The sequence below is a fragment of the Barbus barbus genome (genome assembly GCF_936440315.1).
Source record: "Barbus barbus genome assembly, chromosome: 24".
NCBI lineage: Eukaryota > Metazoa > Chordata > Actinopteri > Cypriniformes > Cyprinidae > Barbus > Barbus barbus.
Genome location: NC_136752.1, coordinates 16,785 through 40,343, shown reverse-complemented (window position 1 = coordinate 40,343; position 23,559 = coordinate 16,785). Strand labels below are relative to the sequence as shown.

The 23,559-nt window shown below is 38.6% G+C and overlaps 1 protein-coding gene across 1 annotated transcript; it reads left to right on the top strand.

Annotated features, from left to right (window-relative positions):
• Positions 1 to 439: 439 nt before the first annotated feature.
• On the top strand, positions 440 to 21,458 carry LOC306844160 (uncharacterized protein; the record flags this gene model as incomplete). Its single annotated transcript, XM_079376106.1, has 2 exons — positions 440 to 564; positions 20,560 to 21,458. Coding segments are annotated over exons 1-2 (984 nt in total), but the record flags the coding sequence as incomplete, so codon positions are not given.
• Between the last annotated feature and the right edge of the window lie 2,101 nt (positions 21,459 to 23,559).

Sequence of the window (23,559 nt, the reverse complement as noted above, 5' to 3'; positions counted from 1 at the left end):
TGGTAATTTAACAATAATTAAAGCGTTATTAGAGTATTTAAAAAAAGACCAATTTAATTAGACGAATTTAATCGATGTAGTAATTTTAAGAAACGTAGGAAGTAATCTTAGTAAGAAAAGGAGGGTTTTTTGTTTTTGTTTGTTTTTTCCCCCCTCCTTCTCTCTGTGCGTGGATTATTTATTTCCTTCTATATCACTGCCTCACACTCCACCCCAGTAGGTGGCGGAAATGCACCAAAGCTGGTTTGCCAACCGCCATTAAGTTCAAAGAAGAAGAAGAAGAAGGAAAGGACTTTTATTTTGGTCTGGTAATATGACGTCATAAGGCTGCGCCGCGCTCTGCCTCTTTTCCAACTCAAAGAAAGGTTTATGTTTTAAGCTTTTAACGTGCTTAAATCGATGCAAACATCTATATTATAGTATGTGCAGATATTTTGTGTAAAGTGCATCTCGAGAAGCGACTGAGATCGATTATAAAGATGGCGTTTGTTAAAGAGGAGAGTGAAGACCTGAGGATTGAAGAAGCTTTCAGAGTCAAACATGAAGAAACTGAGGAAAAAACAGGTTGGTTTTCCATCTCAAATCTAAACGAATTCTTTTCATCTTTATTAAAATTTCTACAAAATGCAGGATTGCAGGATGTAAACAGTATTTTGCAGGTATTGTGTTAAAGTTACCAGTCATCTTCATGCAGTTATAACACAAAAGTAAGATTAATGTACTGTTACCACGTTAACTTTACCACAGTTTATAATAACAATAACCATAACGTGTTGTTCATTACAAACGTGGAATTATGAATTATTATTATATTGAGAACATCAACAGAAAACATACCGTAATGAAAGTTAGTGTAAACTTTAGCGACATTCATGGTGAAACATGCAAGCGATTAGCAAAGATTAATATAAAGGTTAATAAAACACACTTCTTCTGGAGTAATGTGAGAGCTAAAAGATAATACATCCACAATAATGCCAAGATATTTGTACTTTTTACTAATTCGATCACGAATTAGAGAGAAGATAAATTATTGTCAGATTTTTTAGAATCTGAGAACAACATATACTTTGTTTTATCAACATTCAGGACAAGTTTTAGACTGTAAATCCGTGACTGAATGACATCAAAGGGTGACTGAAGCTTAGAAATGGCTTGTTGTCCAGAAGAAGCACTACAATACATGAGAGAATCATCTGCATAGAAATGAAAGTTGGCATCCTGAATGTCATAATCAAGTTTATATAAATAGTAAATAAGAGGCGGCCCAGCACAGATCCTTGGGGAACACCTTTGGCAATCACAAATGAATCAGATAATTTGCCCTCAGCTTGTACACACTGAGATCTTCCACTTAAATAGTTTGTAAACCAGGAAATAACATCACTTGATAAACCAACACTCTTCAATCTATGCAGCAATATTTTAATATAATATATATAAAATTATATATAAGTCAATAAAAATATATGCTTTTGAATAAAGAATGCTTTTGCTCAGGTGCCAGAAATGTCCCCCAATAGAGAAAAGTTTTGCTCAGCAAGAAACATTTTTTTGATACAACTAAACTGAAGAGTTTTTAAGGCATTAGACAGTTTTAAATATATTAAATGATATAAGAAATAATTTTTCAAATTGCCTTAAATAGATTAAGAATTCTGCAGATACCTCGTAAATAGTAAAATAAAACTCTTTCCTTGATATTCGTTGATATTTGTGTATTGAAAATGTTTTTGATTGACATTTATGGTCTTTATTTTATTTGGGCTAGTTAATTAATTCATTTTGGGGCTACCAAAATCTGAAGAGTACCTGCCCGAAGGGCTACCAGGGATTTAGAAATTTTGCGAGCCCTGGGAACATCAAAACGACTGCTGTGTTCATTATTACACCCAAGAACAGAACACCACGATCGCTTAGATGCCATTCTGCTCCACCGTATAAACAATGGCGGACTATGATGACAGCTCGCTCAGGGCATGTCTGTGTTGAAACACTCCTGTCAATCAACAATCGTGGGAGGGGCCTCAGATCTTGTGACGTCACTAGGGCTGCAACGATTAGTCGAAATTATCGACAAATAAAAAATTGTCGACAAATATTTTTGTTGTCGAGCAGTCGTTTGATCTCACGTGACCTAATGTTAGAGCCTGCAATACTGCGGTTTCAACAGTGTGGCGCTGTAGCGCAAGACTGTAGTTCAGCCCTCCTGGATGCATTCAAGAGAAGAAGACACACAGCGCTTCAGAGAAAATACATCTGAACTTGAGCGGCGTTTGGATGAACATGTTAATATATATTGTGCGCTTTCGTCTCAGTAACTAAATAAACACAACAAAAACTGACAGCAGTGTGAAAACAGCATTTAAAAATGCATCTGATTACAACGATGTGGATGTTTGCATGAGCTCTGCTTCTCAGTAATGTAACGTGACTCCAGTAATGTCCGGTCACATCATGTTTATTTATATAGCACTTTATGCAATAGATAGCCTTAATTCAAGCATCTTTATGGTATTAAATATGAAAAACCAGAGTCAGTGTTGCTTTCAGTTAAAATTACAATTTGATTTTTGATATAAAGCAGCTCTCCAGTGTGGAGCTAATTATTAAATATTTTTATTAGTGGGAAAAAAAATAGTTTCATTAAAGTGACAGTTTGGTTTACAGAGACCAAAGCTTGATCTAGCTAAGGACTGTTTTGATTATCATAACCCTAAGGTATTTTAAAATATTATGTTGTGAATAAAATAGTTTATCCAAAGCGTCGTATCACTTACCTTTATTATGTTTCTTATCTATATGATTTACAAAAGGAGAAGTTAGGCAGAATGTGCAACATGTGTCATTCAGTTTCTTTTTTATGTAGCTAATTATATGGTGAGAGTCTCTGTCTGTCATTTCATTTGTGTGCAAAATACATCTATTTGTATAATGAATTGGTAACACTTTACAATAAGGTATCATTCATTAACATTAGTTAATGTATTAACATCAATGAACAATGACTTTATTACATTTAACTATTAATCTTTGTTAATGTTGGTTAATAAAAACTGTTAAAAAACAGCATTAGTAAATGCTGAAATTAACTTTTAGATTAACAAATGCTGTAGAAGTATTGTTCATTCTTATTCCATGTTAACTAATGTTAAATGATGAACCTTATTGTAAAGTGTTGCCAATTAATTGTTTAATAATTGTAATTACATTATATACTTTTCTAAAGCTGAAGTGACCTTTATGTTAGAATATGTATAACTTAATATTTTAACTAATCACAAAAGCTGAATTATCAAAGTCTACTGGTTAATCAGTGGAATAATCGATGATTAGTCGCTTAATCGTTCTAATAATCGTTAGATTAATCGATTATCAAAATAATCGTTTGTTGCAGCCCTAGACGTCACAAGATGAACAGCTCGATTTGAGACCGAAAACATATTAGGAGATTAAAATAAAAAACACTGGATGGATTTTTATCATTATAGGATGGTTGTGTACAGGCACTGCCAACACACATCTCGGTACAATCAACTTGTAAAAGTGGATATAGCATTATATGACCCCTTTAATAATACAGTGTGCTTAGCTGTAGGTTTGGTTTTGTCCCAATAAAGTGGCGTTCATCAAATAATATTTGATAATTTACACTCTGTTATTGCATACTGTTTTATAATGTACTACAGTACTGAAGTATAAATATCTGCCACCTAACTACTATTTACACACCTGTTGCTAAAGAAAATGCTGCTATTGTAGTGTAGAATTTGCAGAGCAGTGGGCAGCATTTATGCTGCAGCACCCGGGGAGCAGTTGGGGGTTTGGTGTCTTGCTCAAGGGCACCTCAGTCGTGGTATTGAGGGTGGAGAGAACGCTGGACATTCACTCCCCCCACCTACAATCCCTGCCGGCCCGAGACTCAAACCCACAACCTTTGGATTACGAGTCCGATTCTCTAACCATTAGGCCATGATTTCTGCAATTTTGAATACAGCCACACGCATATTTGGCCAGTTGCATAAACGTGTGCTGGGTACACACTAAAAGATTCTTAAAATCTTATAAGATCTTCAAAATGTGAGAGACCACAAACATGAGGACCAAAAAATTCTAGATTTAATCGTTTTGCTCCTATAGTGTGTGGTGTGCTGCGATGTGATGAAGACAGCACACCACACACCAAACAGATTTTCAACCAGAGTCCTGACTGTGAAGCACTACAGAGAGTTGTGCGCTTAGCTGAGTGCATCTCAGGGTCTGCTCTCCCCTCTCTGCAGGACATCTACCTCAAACGCTGCAAAAACAGAGCTGTTAAAATCTTCAAGGACTCTAATCACCCTGGTAACCGTCTATTCACTTTGCTTCATCTGGTAAGCGCTTCCGTAGCCTGATGGCAAAAACTGAGAGACTTAGGAGGAGCTTCTTCCCCCAGGCCATCAGGCTCCTAAACTCTGTGTCATAATATCACATGACTCCATGTAAATATCACCATATCAATAAGCTATTCATAATTTTTCTCTACCTCATATTGCTGCTATTTAAATACACAGTACAACTTTTTTGGACATTGACACAAGTCAACAACATACTGACCTGCACATTTATGTTTATATTTTTTTATCTTATCTTATCTTTTATTTTATTTTATTCTTTATTTTTTTTCTACTTTTCTTTTTCTCATATTTGTATTCTATATAATTGCACTGTGTATTTGCACATTGTGTATGTGACAAATAAAAAATCTTCAAGATTCAAGAGTTTTTATTCGTCACATACACAATTATACAGAGTATAACCAGCAGTGAAATGTAGGTCAGGTCCGCTCCAAGGACAGTGCAATTATATATATATTGTATAGACAAATATTAAGAAAAATAAAAGTAGAAAAAAAAAAGAATAAAATAAAAGATAAAAAAATATAAATATGCAGGTCAGTATGTTGTTGACACAAATAGTACTATAACAGGAATGTGCAAAAAAGTTGTGCAGGGTATTTAAATAGCAGCATATGAGGTAGAAAAGAGGTCTTGAATCTTGAGGGCCCCCCCCCCCCCCCACATCAGGATTCCTGATCGTAAATATTCAACATGTTAGATATTCAACGATTCGTGATCGGGGCACGTCCAACATTCTTCCGAGCAGATTCAGTCACTTTTAACACACCTCACACCACAGGAAAATCTGGTAAAATAATCTTTAGATCCACCAAGATAATCGGGACATTACCTTTCTTAGGATTGTCGGAAGGGGAGAAATCGGCCCAAAATCTTGGTGTGTACCCAGCATTAGCCACCAAGTTAAGACTGTCTTAAGAACTAGTTTGACCAACTAGCAGCTGCCAAGTAATCAGCCTTACATCTTCGATACAAATAAGACCAGTCTTGAAGAAGAAAAAAAATAGATGACTAAATTTTTAAGACTAGTCTAAACAGTTTATGCAACTGGCCCTTTATGTCAAATAAGTTTTTATTTTTTTTATTTTTTCTGACTTGTCTAATTTACAGGTTTTATTTTTTTCTTATCTCTTTTAATTTTAGATTAGTAAGAAAGCAAATACATTGCTGGACAATAACCAATAATTTGTATTCTATAATATTTTTTCTAAATTGTCCAAATGACAATTTAATGATTTATAGAGGTGTTACCATTTTATGCTTTATATAGAGAATGAGGAGTTATGTCACAATCTTTTCACTCCGCGTTGCATTTCAGGAAGGCATCACCATATTAGCAGGATACGCTATCCGTTTCCATGGTTACTTCTCATTCTCTATAGGGATAACTGCTTACCTTTTGTTTTGTTTTTGCCTTTAAGTTAAACAGTCATTCATCATTCATTGTATCGTTTACAGGGAAGAGAAGCTATTTTATCGCACTGAATGATAATTCGATTTTTTTTGTTTTGTTTTGTTCAACAAGCTGACAGAAGTCAATCCATTTCTTTGTTGGAAACTTTTAAATGACAAAGTATAATTGTTGTCATTATAAATATAAATTTTTCCATGGCCACGGAGGAGAATCAGAGATTGTGGCTCACATTCAGCGAGTCTAAAACTCGCTGTACTTTTTATATTTATTTCAACAAATGACAAGCAACATCTAATCCCTAGGAGCTTCTGAACAGTTTTATAGCATGTTAAAGACTAAGACAGTGAAGCTAAAAGACGCGACATGTTTAAACAAAGCGTTTTCTTCCCTTTAGAAAACCGTAATGTAGAAAGTGCTTTTGGATTAATACAGTGATATTTAATATTCATATATTGGGCTCATCTGTTTTTCTGCAAATATTATGCTTTATTAGTAAGGTGTGTACAGAATGTAGGGATGCAACAATACCATTTTTTCCGATCCGATCCAGAAAATTCTGAGTATTGGCCAATTCCGATCCGATACCAGCACAGTTTAAAAAAAAAAAAAATCAATATAGAATTTCTATATTGATTTAGAGTGGAGAGAAGAGTTTATGAACTTGAGTTTAATGACTTAAATATTCATCTGTTCCTCACATTAAACTATGGAACGGCTTCAGAACACATGGACTTTGACTTTATTTGCTCAAGTTCTACTAATTCGGTCTAGTGAGAGTCATACTAGCAAAGAAGGCAACGTTGATTATTAAACCAACAAAATCAAATATTTCAAAAACGCACAGAAATGTGATTCTTTTATTGAGTTAGAGTCAGTGGGTTTAATAAGTGACATTAACAGATTTACTATTCGGCGTCCTCTCCGCGACCCGCTTCCTTTGGAAAAGTAAAAAAAAAATCATACTGCATTATCCAGTTTTATCTCATAACAATGATAAGAGTTACTATTGCAATTCTCGATGCAGCATGAATGACATACAATGGTGACATTTTTCACAATCACAACAAAAAAAATCAAATACTGCCCTAAACTCAATAGCAGAAAGGCAGCGTTGTCCTGCAAGTTTGGCAGATAAACAAAGCAGTTTCCCAGAACTCAACGCGGCGTTACATCACATTCTCATTCTCTATACCACAGACACTTTTTTTTTTTTTTTTTTTTTACATTTTTATCACAGAATAAGATGGAATAGTGTCTATACTGCTATTGGAACTATTTTAATTTGTGAATACATACAATATTGTCAAATATTATGTTTGTTAATTTGACACCGTGTTATATAATTGTACAAAATCAATATCACATGTGCAGTCATGCTGATTAGGGATGGGCGATACCAAACTTTTTTTAATTCTATACAATGCCATTACTTTTTGATGTAATTTTAATGATACCAGTGTTCAGTTTAAAAGAAAAGAAAAAAAGAAAAGACAAATTACATCTACATGATACATTCTGGGAATTAATAATATATGAATCACAAAAAATTAGTACTAATAGGTGTAAAAATAATATTGTATTTCATAATAGTAGGTAATGTATTTTAATATGAATAAAACAAACTAAAATATGTATCTGAACTTTATATTTAAGCTAGTGTTCTCTGCTGTGGTATCGAAATTGGTCAAAACAACAAAAACAGCTTATTTTATTTGTGGCAGGGCTAGTGACATTTTTGGCAGCATTGGTAAAAATGTGTGTGTGTATGTATGCGTGTATGTATGTGTAATATATATATATATATATATATATATATATGTATATGTGTATGTATATATGTGGCGGGAGGAGCAAACGACAGACACAGTGGGCATGGCGTCAGGCCTCGGAGAGGTTTTTATTAAACAATAATAATCAAAATAGTGTCCAAGGGGAAAAAGTGTCCAAAATAAACAGGGGATCTGGTGTCCTCGCCGTGCTACGGGGTTCGTGAAGGAGGGCAGTGTTCGGAAAGGAAGGGTCCAGGGAAGGGGCGGAGTCCGGTGGCAGCACGTGCTCCCCTCTCGGGTCCGGGAGCGAGTGGCGGCGGCTTCTTCCGGCGGCTTCGTCCTACTCCTTGGCCCCTGGAGCTTCTGGGGGATTAAACGGCCCTGCATCCTGGCCCGTCAGCCGTCACGGGTGCGGCAGTCTCCCTTCTCGAACCTCCCTTCCTGGACCCGCGAGGACACCAGCGTGCATGCACGGGGAAGAGACCGGTCTCCCGAGGAGAGGCGCGCTCGGCATTTAAACAGCGGCGGTGATGAGGCTCAATTCACATCAGGTGCGCCTCATCACACGCCGCCAGCCCTGGCTTTTCAGCGCCCCTGGCAGAGCTAATAACGGTCCGTGCAGCATGCTTCACACGAAAAGCGCTCTTCCGCTTTTGGTGCGCCAAAGAAATGACAGAGCATATGCAGTGGCGGCTGCAGGAATTTTTTGTTGGGGGTGCTAAGGCGGGGCTTAACAGTTCAGAGGGGGTGCAAAAAAACTAATTAAATTGACCCCAGGTTTCACAGACAATGCTTAAGCCTAGTTCTAGACTAACACTGCTTTCACACCGCTGCCAGCAAGACCGTCAAAATTCGCTCTGGCCGCCCTGCCAACGACGCTGTAGAAATATTCATTGACGCTCTGACGATCAAACGCATGGTTTTGTATTTAAAGGAGCCGAAAAGAAACAAGCATGTTGATCTTGTGCAGACTGACCACAAGTACGGTATAAGTTAACCTCATTAAATATTTTAATTGTGAAAGAAAGAAATTGATCGATGGAAGAACTTATAGTTAAATGTTTGCTAACAAAATAAACCAATAAATGCCATTAGTGTGGTGTTTTTTGTGTTCAAGGTTAAGTGCTAGTCTAATTTCAACATGCAGTTTATAGGAGACATTTCCCAGCCCAGGCCTTTCATTAACATTAATTTGTGCGCACCCTACATTCCAAACTGTCCTGGTTGAAGTGTAGCCTAAATGCAATTGGTCAAATCTTTGTTGCTTTGAGCAAACCAATTGCATTCCCGCTGAAAAACAAGCGTTCTAGCGTGAAAATGCTTGGGAACTAATGTGGTCTGAACCAAAGTTCACAGAACTGCGTTCTCTTGAATCCTCTCAAGCGGAGGACTTCTACATTCTGATTGGTTGCCGCCCAACCGCATCATAGCTCATTACCATAAAGTTGACCTGACTTCAACTCTCCTCGATGCCCACACCATCCAAGATGTGACGCGTCGCTCTCGCCGGATCTCGACTTCCGGCCACTTTGACACTCTCGCCGGCAGCGGTGTGAACGCACAGTTAAATGTAAATCTGAGCTGTTTCAGCTGAAAAAAACTTGCACTGACTGATCTTAAAACATGTTAGTGCCTTTTTTTTGTCTTTTTTACTTTCACTTCCTCTATGACCTTCACCGTCTTGCACAAAGTTTGTGCGTTACTTGCTCGAGTTGCTTGCCCCCTCTCCCATAATATCAATTGTTTATAGACCAGATATTAGGCACTTTTTTAGGTTTTTAATGTTTATTTTTCAATGTTAATGAGAGTGACACCGAGAGTTAAAAAACAGGAAAATCATTTGGAAATCCTTGGTGGGGCTGTGCCGGGGCTAAGCAAGTTTCTGATGGGGCTATAACCCCGTCAAGCTCTGCCCTAGTGCTCTAAAATAACCATTCTATTTACGTTATGTAAAAGTAGCAGATCTTTGCAGTAAGTGTAAATAGTAGCTAATTAGATGATATTTATGCTTATAAATAGTGGCAGATACTATTTGCACCTCAAGATTTAAGATTTTTATTTGTCACATACACAATTATACGGAGTATAACCAGCAGTGAAATGTACCTCAGTATTGTTGTACATTAACAGGATGCAATAATAACATTTGATTTTAATAACAATGATTTTATTTATTGAAATTATTAAATAGATACTGTGTTATTGGGACAACAAAGCCCTCCCTATAGCCTGCCTTCCTCTAATTAATACATTATTATTAAACACTCGTTAAGGAATTGATTTCCACTTTTCCGATGTGATATGTGATGAGAAAAGGAAGAAAAGCGAGTTTGGCAAAAGACAGACTCGAACCCAGTTGATAATATCATACGCTACTCCCCAGTGCATTACTCTCTAACCTCCGCTACTGCAGACGCTGAATAACACTGTCCAACCAGATGAAATGAACATGACAAAACAGTGTTTTTCTTTTTCTTGAAATTTCTTGAACCTTTTTTTCTCATTATTTAATGATTTTATTTCTAAACATTTTATTTCGACTTTTCTCGAAATTTAACAACTTTTTTTCTCTTATTTAATGAGTGTATTCTCAACAATTTATTTAAAATAATTTTTCTCATAATTTAACCTGTTAACGTTCACCAGAGCGACCTCGCACTGAACGCTCTTTGTTTGCATGTGTCATTGTTTTCTAATAGAATAAATGAAACGGGACAAAGTTAATCTTGACAAACTATATATCATTCTGAGGGTCTAAGCCTCAAGCATCGACGACAGATCGCTGTTTTTCGATGGAAAGCTTATAAGGAATGAGTGGCACAAATTTGCTACATTTGTGTAAGCAGTACACATCCAAACACGCAGAATAAAAAAGCCGTACGTACCTTTATCATTGTAATAACGAGCCACAAACGCGTCCACTGCTGAAATCCCAGTTTAGTTAGAGAGGTAAGGCTCCACAGAACAACATCCCAGCGAGCACTTTTAGTCCAGCGAAACAATAACGTTGTAATAAGCATGAATATTCCTTTGTTTACGTTTCATTTCTTCAGAGAGTTATTGTTCGCGTCCGTTATGGAATAAATTGCGCTCAAAAACAGCGTCTTGGTGGTAAAAAAACAAAACGATGTTGCAGCATACGGTTTTACAAACAGAATGAGACCGTCTACGGAAAAAAAAGTCTCAGAAAAGCGGAATATAGATTATTTGAATTTGGCGCTCCCTCCTGCCAGCTCTGACGCACACTGTGACACGCACGCTGTCATCTGAGCGGGGCGTAACTTAGCGATCTGCTTTATCCATAAAAAACTGTTTTTTTTTTCTTCTACATTTTTTATATGTGTGTGTGTGTATTGTGTGGGGAATGTGGCCGTGTCTGCATGATTATAATATGTATGGACGGACATCAGCGTGTTTATTAGCGACTCTATGACGGCTATCATTGTGATTCATTGATCAGCTATTATTGATTATATGGCCCATCTGTTTTATTATAATCTGAATGGAAGCACATCAGCGTGTGTTTACTGACTCTATGACCATGTCTGGCAATATCACTTCACGTCTGGCAGTGATATTTATCATTGTAATAACGAATAACGAAGAATACTTCAGTATACATACTATATACAAAGCATTTTTTTTTCTATTTTTTTTCCTTTTTTATTACTCAAATAATTATTTTTGTATTTTTTAGTGCTCAAATAAATCTGTCTATTATTTTATAATTGAAAAACTATGCAGGAACATGTATAATGACTAAAATAGCTTGTATAATTCTGCAATCCATTTGGTGGTTATTTTTCCTCAAACGGGGGTGGGGGGCACTATAAATAGTTTCTGAAAAAATATTGCAGGAATCTCATTTTTCATGGTATCTTCTTCAAATTTGAAATATGAATTTATGAGACACATGGCTTTCGATCCATTACTTTTCTGGATTGCTCCAGGACTTATTTCATGTATTTGTATATGAAATAAAAAAACATTCAGTGTGGAAAAATATTTTTCAAGGCACGTCAGTGCCTATAACTTTTTATCTTTTTGAGCATTATCAACTCTGGATGATAGATAGTAAAGCCCAGAGTCTCTTCTTTCCAAAGATACCTAATTTATTTGTGTAAGCACACTTTGTCACAAACTGTTACCATTTTAATTTAGGTAGGTTATTTTCACCTGCGAGGCCACAAATGGGGTTGAAGGTTAACAGGTCAACGACTTTAATCTTGCGATGGTTTTATTATTGCTTGGCCCTAATCCTCTTCCATTAACATCAGCTCTTACAAGGAGATCACATATATTAGCAGAGCGTTTACCTTTGTGTTTTCTCAAAGATATCACTGAGGACAGGATCTGATTTTAGGATATACCAGTGTTTATCTATGATCTTTTTTATATTTTTTTATATATTGAACAGCACATGCAATGGTTTTGTTTTCTGATTTTAAATGTTTTTTATTTAGAGATGTCTCTTGATTTTCATTTCCAAATCTCCTAACTGCAGACTGTATCCAATCTTCATTGCAACCTCTTTCCCTAAATCTGTTAACCAGATCAGTGCTTTGCTGTGTATTTGACTGTTCAGTACTAAAAATTTGACGTATCCGATTAAATTGATTAATAGGCAAGCTATGTTTCAAAGTTTTGGGATGGTAGCTTTGGGATGCAAAGGTGTGTTACGGTCAGTGGGTTTTCAGTAGAGATCTGTTTTTTTGTTTGTTTTTTGTTTTTTACCATCCTTAATAATACGAATGTCCAAAAAACTAACACATGAATCATCAAATGGCGCTTTTCCACTAGTACAACTCTGGTTGGCACGGATCAGTTCAGCTCGGTTTGCGTTTCCACTGCAGTTTAGTACCGCTTTAGAGTCGGCAGGATTATTCACATGTCGTTATAGTTGCGCGCACAGACGCAGTGGCTTCTCTCTCTCTCGACAGAACGGTGTTTTCGTGTTTTTTGTCTTGTAAATCGCAATGTTTTTGTACATCTTCGTCACGTCTACCTGTCTTCAAGCGTGCATACAGTCGTGAGTTTCTGCTTGATGTCGGCAGAATCACATTTTTAGAGTTAAACTCCGCACACGCCAAAGAGCTGCGGGACCTCGGTCTGCTCCGAAAGCCTACTCCATCACCGACTCCCACTACTGCATCTCGCCCACAGCGGAGGCGCTACAAGCGGCGTGAGTGGAAGCAGAAGAGGGGTAAGAGCAGAGGTATCCAAGCTAGGCTAGCAGCCAACCCACACAAGCCAGCTATTCCCACCATCGTACTGGCGAACGTACGCTCTTTGGACAATAAACTGGACTACATCCGACTACTTCGCTCTACTCAGAGGACTGTAAGAGACTGTTGTGTTTTTGTGTTTACGGAAACATGGCTTAACAACAGCGTACCGGACTGCGCCATACAGCTCGACCAGCTAACATGCTATCAAGCTGACAGAGCTCTCGTCGAGGGAGGTAAGATCCGCGGTGGTGGGCTTACATTTACATTTACATTTAGTCATTTCGCAGACGCCTTTATCCAAAGCGACTTACAATTGGGGAATACAAAAAGCGATTCATCTTGAAGAGGCAGTCAGACAGAGGAAGTGCTCGTAACACCAAGTCTTAGTCATTGTTCAAATAAGTACAAGCTAGTAGGTGGAGAGAAAGATAGAGGGAAAGTTTTTTTTTTTTTTTTGAGTTTAGGATGAAGTCAAGTACTGCCGAAAGAGATGAGTTTTCAGTTGTTGCTTGAAGGTTGCCAGAGATCCGGCGTTCCGGATAGGGGTGGGAAGATTATTCCACCAGCCAGGAATGGTGAACGAGAATGTTCTGGAGAGTGATTTTGAGCCTCTCTGTGATGGTACCACAAGGCGTTGCTCACTAGCAGATCTCAAACTTCTGGAGGGGATGTAGGTTCGTAATAGTGAGTGGAAGTAGGAGGGTGCAGAGGCTGTGGTAGATCTGTACGCAAGCATCAGTGACTTGAACTGGATGCGAGCTGCCACTGGTAGCCAGTGCAAGGAGATGAAGAGAGGTGTAACATGCGCTCTTTTGGGCTCGTTGAAGATCAGTCGTGCCGCTGCATTCTGAATCATTTGTAGAGGTTTGATTGCGTTTGATGGCAGACCAGCCAGAAGAGCATTGCAGTAGTCCAGTCTAGAAACAACCAGGGCCTGGACAAGAAGTTGCGCAGCATGCTCTGTCAGAAAGGGCCTGATCTTTCTGATGTTGTGTAGTGCAAACCTGCAGGAACGAGCAGTCTTTGCAATGTGCTCTTTGAAGGTCAGCTGGTCATCAAAGATTACACCAAGATTTCTGACCGAAGTTGATGGGGTAATCACTGATGAGCCGAACTGAATCGGCTTTGTGTTTACATCAATCATCATCATGGTGCTGCGACGCTGTTGTGGTCTGCAAACACTGCTCACCCTTGGTGGAGTTTATGATTATTAAGTGCCGGCCGTTCTATCTACCAAGGGAATATACAGCCATACTGCTCGTTGCTGTATACATCCCTCCCAGCTCCAACAACAGGAGTGAGGCACTAAATGATCTGTACCAGCACACCAGTGAGCAGCAGACAGCCCACCCAGATGCTTTTCTCATCTTGGCTGGGGATTTCAACCACGTAGACTTAAAGAGTGTGTTCCCAAAAATACATCAACACATAGACTTTCCAACAAGGGGAAAAAATACTCTGGACTTTGTTTACACCACCCAGAGAGGAGCTTACAAGGCCCTCCCCCTCCCCCACCTCGGAGCCTCAGACCACATCACTGTCATGCTAATCCCTGCATACAGACCGCTCGTTAAAGCCATCAAACCAATACACAAACAGATACAAGTGTGGCCGGAAGGGTCGTCAGAGGCACTTCAAGACTGTTTTAACACCACTGACTGGAATATGTTTAAACAGGCTGCCACATACAACAATACTACAGACCTCCAAGAGTACTCAGAGACTGTCACTGCCTACATCACCAAGTGCATTGATGATGTAACAGTCACAAAGACCATCACTGTCCGGGTCAACCAGAAGCCGTGGATGACAGGGGGGGTCTACAGACTTCTGAAGGCTCGGAACGCTGCCTTTAGAGCTGGAGATGAGGAGGGCCTGAAGACAGCTAGGGCCAACCTTTCCCGCTGCATCAGAGAGGCCAAGAGACCGTACTCCAGGAGGATAGCTCATCGTTTCAGCGACAGCAGAGACACTCGGAGCCTGTGGCAGGGCATACAGACCATTACGGACTACAAGCCCCCACCACAGACCTGTGACAGCACCATCCCCCTGCTGAACGAGCTGAATGTCGCCTTTGCTCTCTTTGAGGCACAAAACAGCACCACTGCACAGAAGACTACACCTCCTCCCGGCGACCAGGTGATGACGCTGTCCCTGGACAGTGTGAGGAGATCCCTCAGCAGGATCGATGCACGCAAAGCTCCGGGTCCTGACAACATTCCTGGGTGTGTACTGAGAAACTTTGCAGTGGAACTCACTGATGTCTTCACAGACATCTTCAACATCTCGCTAAATCAGGCCGTTGTCCCCACATGCTTCAAAGCTACCACCATCATTCCAGTCCCGAAGAAGTCCTCTCCATCCAGCTTCAATGACTACCGTCCAATAGCACTCACCCCTATTCTCATGAAGTGCTTTGAACGGCTAGTCATGCATCACATCAAGTCTGCCCCCCCTCCCTGGACCCCTTCCAGTTTGCATATGTGTCCAACCGCTCGACCGATGATGCCTTTGCCACTGCCCTCCACCCAGCCCTCACACATCTGGACAAAAAAGATTCATATGTCAGGATGCTGTTCATAGACTTCAGTTCAGCATTCAACACAATCATCCCTCAACAGCTCACTCACAAACTGGTCCAGCTGGGGCTGAACTCCTCTCTGTGCAACTGGCTGTTGGACTTCCTGACCGGGAGACCTCAGGCAGTACGGGTCGGCATTAACACATCCAGCACCATCACACTGAACACTGTGGCCCCCCCAAGGATGTGTGCTGAGCCCCCTCCTATTCACTCTGCTGACCCACGACTGCACACCGTCACACAACTCTAACCTCTTCATTAAGTTTGCGGATGACACGACTGTGGTGGGTCTCATCAGCAACAGAGATGAGACAAACTACAGGAGCGAAGTGAGCCGCCTGGCCGGGTGGTGTAGTGACAACAATCTCTCTCTGAATGTGGAGAAGACGAAGGAGATTGTTGTTGACTTCAGGAGAGTACACACTCAGCATGCCCCTCTGACCATCAACGGTGGAGAGAGTGAGCAGCACCAAGTTCCTGGGTGTGCACATCACAGAAGACCTCTCCTTGACTAAAAACACTGTAGCACTGGCCAAGAAATCACAGCAGCGTCTCTACTTCCTCCGCAAGCTTAGAAGAGCCAGAGCCCCGGCCCCCATCATGTGCACCTTCTACAGAGGCACCATCGAGAGCATCCTAACCAGCTGCATCACTGTGTGGTATGGCGCTTGCAACGCATCCTGCCGCAAGTCACTTCAGCGCATAGTGAGAGCAGCTGAGAAGATCGTTGGTGTCTCTCTCCCCTCCCTCCAGGACATTTACAGCACCCGTCTCACCCGCAAAACCCTCCACATTGCAGGTGATCCCACCCACCCGACACACAGCTTCTTCAGTCTGCTGCCATCAGGGAGGAGACTGCGGAGTCTCCAGGCGAGGACCTGCAGACTGAAGGACAGCTTCATACATCAGACTGTCAGGAAGCTGAACTCCCTCCCGTCCTTGCCCCCCCTTCCCTCTTTTACCCCATGCAGCACTGAACACTGACACTACGACTGCCCTAACTCAATATGCCTATAACTCAATAAATATTAAAGATATTACAATATGATTTTAGATTCTAGTTCATAATAAACTTTTCTTTTGGAATCTTCCTTTTCAATCCCCTACATCATTCAGTCCCAAAGATATGGGGATCTCAATGAGACTCCAGATTGTTGAATTACTCATTTTCAACAAAAACCAAATGTTGGTCACTTTGTATATAGCTGATACTTATTTGGTAACAAAGTAAGAACATGCTATACATGTATGTGTATATATACAGGCTGTATATATCAGCGACAGACGCTAGTCAAATGAGCGCAGAAACAGTACAGTAACGAGGAGCTTCAGTAGAGCATCAGTGAACTGTGGTCAGATGAGATGCTGTCAGGCCATATATCAGTAAATACAAATTTTCCTTCCCTGTAAGCCATTATACTTTGCTTGAATCGTTTTCAAATTAAAGCACAAATGAAGCATGTGTGTCAGATCAGCGTCACGTTCAGCAGTGGCAGCTCTTAAAGTAATAGCAGCCAAATAACCTAATAACCCAGCTGCTGTGATGTCTGTTCATCAAAGAAAAAAAGAGGAAATCGATAATGTAGCTTTAAGGATTAATTTAATTTAGAATTTATCATTAATGTAAAAATTAATAGCTCTCAGTTATACTGTAATGTTAGTATAGTCAACATATAGCCAATCGTTAAATATTATGGGGGAAAAAATATTCTACTGTCTTTTTTTTTTTTTTTTTTTTTTCCAAGACATCAGTAGTTTTGGTATCAGTGATACTCGCATTCAGCCATAAAGATGCCATTAAACAAATATTAAATTTGAAGATTGAATGTGAAATTGTTGCAATATAAAAGTCTATTTAAAAACTTTAGATTAATCATGATTAATTACAGAAAAAAAAGTGTGATTGTTTTTTGTTTTTTTTATCGACTGACAGCAGTCTTTATTAGTAAACATTAACAAGCACATTATCTCATATTTCTAGCTATTTGAACATATATTAAGTAATGATCTGATAAACATTATATAATGTTTGTGGATGATTTATTAATGAGCTATTAGGAAGTGTTTCCAAAGAAGCTCTGCATAACTAGGCAGGGTTGCCTTGAACCAAGCCAGAGCGTGATTGTCCCCCCTCGCCACTCCCCCGCTGGCCTGCACTCACATTGCACTTTACGTTCCGGGACGGAGCATGCTTTATGCTGCCTTCAAGTGCTATTGGAATTATCATAAATACAAGTTTCCTAATTGGAAATTGGACATGAACAGCCTCTCAAGTTGCATTTCCTCCTGGGATTATTTTGATGAGTTTCAGAGTTGGGTGAGTCTTAAACTTTAAACGTGATGGAGGGGACAAGGACGGCTGCTGTCAGTGCTATTCTTTATTTATTTATTTATTTTCAACAATAACTACATCACCTTGTCTTGTCGTTAAAGTAGTGCCTATTTATGAACAATAATTTGAAGCATATTGTATTTATTATAAGCAGTGAAATAAGGATGTATTTGACCGAAATTCCAGAATTGTCATCAAGCTGACTATCTAGCACAGTGAATGTTTATGGTTATCAACCAATGGAATATTACATTTTATTTTTTCCGACAACAAATCACTTGAATGTGACAAGCTCATAATCAAGACTTCATAAGGGCGAAAATATGAAGTTTCCGATAGCACGTGAAAGCAGCAAGTCATTATGATGTGACTGTTTTGAAGTAACCAGGAAGAGAAGTACTCTCGCTCAGTACAATGGGGTCCATCGTTTTGTTAACTTTGGGGTTTTTTTTTTTGTTATTTGGGACGCGGTGACACACGTCCCTCTCACAATATATTGTTTAAAAGGGTCATCAGATGCCCATTTTCCACAAGTTGATATGATTCTTTAGGGTCTTAATGAAAAGTCTATAACAGGAGTCGGGAAACTTTTTAGACCCAAACTTTTTTTTTTTTTTTTTTGGTTAATGCATTTGTCCAAAAGAGCCAAAGAATGAAAAAAATTTATATATGTGTGTGTGTGTGTATATATATATATATATATATATATATATATATATATATGTGTGTATATATATATATATATATATATATATATATATATATATATATGTATGTATGTATATATTATATATGTATGTATATGTATATATATATTATATATGTATGTATATGTATGTATATAAATGTAGGAGGTTACACACTGCATGACTTTACAACAGGAAGAATCACCGACAACTCTGTCTGGTCCACAAACTACAGCCAAACGCACACAAGAAGTGATAACGCAAGATAACGCTGATATTATGGTCTATAAGTCCTCCCCGAACACACAATAATTAACAAAAATGACTTGTTAACAAACATGCTTCTGCTGGGAATTTTTTATATGCACAAATCTAAGTAGCCTACTTGAAAGTGAAACCAACGTTCATTTTATAATGAGTTTATTTCTTATAGCCTATAATAGCCTTCGAAGTGATGAAAAAGAAAAATGCAATAAACATTTTGTCCTTTATAGAAGAATATTATTTACAGGAAAAAACCTAGCCCCTTCTTCATCTTCTGTAGCCTACCTGTTCTGTATATTCTAATGCAAAAATGTAGGCATGTTGTTTTTAAATGGCTAATCGCTTTGTAAAAAAAGAAAAAGTCCTTCCCGAACTTCCCGCTGCCCTGTATCTTGCTCTCTCATTGGCTGTAGGTCATCGCTGATGTATTTTTCAGTCAGAACTCATTCACACAACAGGATTGTGAATCGCATCGTCGATTCTCTCAGATCGCGTCTTTGATAATTCACACTGCGCGATTGTCACTTACGTGAACTGATTTTCCTCCGATTTCGAAGATTTGTCGGCGATTAATCAAAACCTGTTGGCGAGTGAAAAATCGGGCTAAAATTGTACAATGTGAATTTGGCATAAGATACACAAACATGCAACTAACCGTCAAAGGTTGTGCAGGGCTTTTATTGTGAGGTTGATTTACAGGGGAATGATTTCTCTTCGGAGATCTCTCTCTCTCTCTCTCCCTCTCACAAACACACACACAGAGAAAGAGAGACTGAGTGAGTGAAGAATAATGCAGGATTCTTTTGTCGACCGTATTTATGTGAATACACACCAGTGCAGGCATTTTGACACTCCGTGTTTTGACCGTTTTAGGCGTGCCACCAAAGACAAAAAGTCTCCGTGTTCCACTCGGACCTCGCGCACAGAAAACATCCAATCAGAAGCGGATTGAGTTCTGTTTGGTGGCTTTGTGTTTTTAATACTGTCTGTCTTATTAATATCAAGAATGCCCCACTCTTTACGGCCACATTCATTCGCGTTCCTTTATTAAAAACGCTAACAGTCCCACCCTCTGAAAGCTGCCTGAAAAAAGTGAAAGTAACCTGCAAAATGTTTCGTCCAGGCTCTTGGCACAGCAGTACACCATTTTCTATGAAACAAAGTATGTTTCAGTCTTGTCACTTTTTTTTTTTTTAACATTCACACTTTTTCTGCTGTTCAAAAAATCTTTATTTTTGCTATAACCACAAACAAGCTACGTAGCAGCTTGAATCATCAGCTCCACGTTACCATAGAAACATCAGTGGTTTGCTGTCGTGACTCTCGGGAACAGTACGAACGCACACTGAACACGCACTTTGCCCGGTACAAAAATAAATAATTATTATTTTAAACATTTATCAGCTTATGTAGGCGCTACAACAAACAATGGTGAAACAATGGAGGACTGATAACAGCTCACTCAGGCCGGGTCTAAGGTAAAACGCTAGTGTCAATCAACAATCGGTCAGCCATGAACATGACATCACATGAACATGACATCACATAGCCATGAATCTGAGATCAACTTTGAGAAAGGGGTTATTTATCAGGATTAAAAAAAATGTAGATGAGATTTAGCTAAAGTTTGGTGTGTTGGAGCAGGTAAACCCTTCAGGAGCTTTACACTCTTGTCCTACGGTATGTCTAACCAGTTATTCTGGGTCAGACTGTGTTTTTAAATAGGGATTTGATAACTGCCATTTTGAAATTATTCGGGACAAGTTAATAATATTGAGAAGTAGTGACTTAGTGAGTAGATTATGCATGTAGGATCTAGTGTACATGTTTATTTTTTTTAAGGTTTATATATTTAAATGTTTTGATGTATGTTGCTTTTTCTCCTTAGGCCTGAGGGTGCTGAAGGAGGAGAGTCAAGAACTGAATAAAAGGGACATTAAAGATCAATATGAGAAACATCATTCATTAATAACGGGAGAAAAATCTTTAATTTGCTCACAGAATGAAAAGACTTTGTCACGAAATAGAGCTCAAACGACTTGTCAAACTAGTCATTTCGATCAACATGAAAACCTTGATGTCCACATGAGAATTCACATGGAAGACAAGTCCTTCTCCTGCCAGCAGTGTGGGAAGAGTTACACCTCGAAAGGAAGTCTTAAAGATCACATGAATATTCACACTGGAGAGAACCCTTTCACCTGCCAACAATGTGGAAAAAGTTTCATTCGAAAAGGAAACCTGACAGTCCACATGAAAATTCATACTAGAGAGAGCCCATTCAGCTGCCAGCAGTGTGGGAAAAGTTTCGTTCAGAAAGGTAGTCTTAAATCCCACATGAGGGTTCACACTGGAGAGAGTCCTTTTAACTGTCAACAATGTGGAAAAAGTTTCACTCAAAAAGGAAACCTGAAAGTTCACATGAGAATTCACTCTAAAGAGACTCCATTCACCTGCCAACAGTGTGGAAAAAGTTTCACTCAAAAAGGAAGTCTTAAAGATCACATGAAAATTCACACTGGAGAGAACCCATACACTTGCCAACATTGTGGAAAAAGTTTCATTCGAAAAGGAAACCTGAAAGTCCACTTGCGAGTGCACACTAGGGAGAACCCATTCAGCTGCCAACAGTGTGGAAAAAGTTTTTCTCAGAAAGCAAGCCTTAAAATCCACATAAGAATTCACACTGGAGAGAAACCTTTCACATGCGCTCAATGTGGAAGGAGTTTTACACATAAAGGAACCCTTAATAACCATGTGACGACTCACACAGGAGAAAAGCCATTTGTATGTAGTCAGTGTGGAAAGTGTTTCCGATTCACAGTAACCCTTAAAGACCACATGAAGATTCACTCGAGAGAGATCCATTTTATATGCCATCAGTGTGGAAGAAGTTTCACAGACAGAAATGATCTTAAGAATCATGTAGTAACTCACATCGGAGAGAAACCTTTCATGTGCAATTACTGTGGAAAGTCTTTCAAAAACAAAGCAAATCTTGAGGTTCATTTAAGAATTCACACTGGAGAGAAGCCTTTTAGCTGCACTCAATGTGGAAAGAGTTTCACAGTTAAAGGAAACCTTGACATTCACATGAGGGTTCACACTAGAGAGAGGCCTTACAGGTGCCTTCGGTGTGAGAAGAGTTTCACATATCACACGGACCTGAAACGTCATTTGCAAACTCATTCTGGAAAGAAATTCCAGTCTTCTGAGTGCGATAAGGGATTTAGAAAAATTAGCAGTTTCAGAAAACACCTGCACATGCATTCTGGAGGAAGACCATTTAATTGTGCTCAAAGTAAAAGAAAAATCCCAAAACTCTCATCACACTTAGAGATAAATATGAAAAGGCATCCATATTTGAGACCATATTCTTGTTCTTTTTGTGGAAAGAGTTTTAAATGGCTCGGCCATTTTAAATGCCACCAGAAGATGCGTACCTGTGTAACATCAAAGCTACGTTCACGTCACAGATGACTGTGCCCCAAACATAGTGCTCAAATAGTTTTTTTTTTCCTGTGTGTGTGGTTGTGTACATGACATTTTATAGTCCTGTAATTTTGTTTGTATAGTTGATGAGTGGCTCAAGGTCTGCATATAAAGTCACACCAGAGGTGTTCAGCTGGGATCAGGACTTGTCTTTCTGCAGACCAGTCAAGTTCTTCCACACTGACTGAATAAATCATATATTTTTGAACCGTGCCTTACACACAGAGACACTGTCATGTTAGAATAGAAAAGGGTCCTGTCCAAACTGTTGCTATAAAATTAGAAGCACACAATTCCCTAGAATATCATTATATGCTTAAACATTACGATTTGTATTCATAGAAATTACTAATGTAGTCAAACATGTTCATTAGAAGGGGGTGCCAATACTTTTGGCTATATAGTGTGTGTGTGTGTGTGTGTATGTGTGTATATATATATATATATATATATATATATATTATTTTGAAGATATGCAGGTGCATAGAAAATTAGCAGTTAATTATACAATATATACAGAGAGAATATAAAATATATGCACAAATATAAAGAATTGCAATTGGGTCAGGTCACAGTATTTACCCCCTCCCTCCAGTCAGAGTCAAGCATATTTATTCACAAATGGATAGGCAACATCGTCTTAGCGGTTGTGCGAAACGAAAATAAAAAAAGGAGAAAATATCACGACACATCGCCATGGCTCTACGATTCGACTGAAAAGTACTGCAAAAAATATTTCGGAGCACCAGTGCGACTTTGCATTGTCTTGGCTGTGTACTTGGGGTCATTGAAGGTGAACCTTCCGCCTAGTGAGTGCTATGGCACAGGCCGCAACTGGAACAAGACATCAGGCTTTTAGATGAGTTGAGTTTTATTAGACAATACATAACGCTTCTTTGCCAAGCGTTGCCAATCTGACTTTAAATGTAGATAAAACGGTTTCAATGTTTTTTTCAAATAAACGTAAATTACAACTAACTCAAGAAATTCAAGTTAATGGACAAAAAATTAAAAATGTAAATGAAACAAAATATTTAGGTCTGATACTTGATTCGAACCTTAGTTTTAAAAGTCACATAAAAAAACTTGGTAATAAATTGAAATTTAATTTGATGAACTATAAACATATCAGAAATTCATTAACTGTGGAAGCCTCAAATATATATCTTAATACTATGATTGTCCCACATCTTCTGTATTGCATGTCTAGTTGGTCTCAGGCGTGTAAAACATCGTTAAAATTACTTGAATCATTATATAAAAGGGCCATAAAAATTCATGATAAAAAGCCTCGCCAGTACCATCATTGTAAAATACAAAGTAAACACAACATATTGAGTTTTGAAAACCTCATTAAATATAATCAAATCTCTGCTCTATTTAAAATTATCCATAA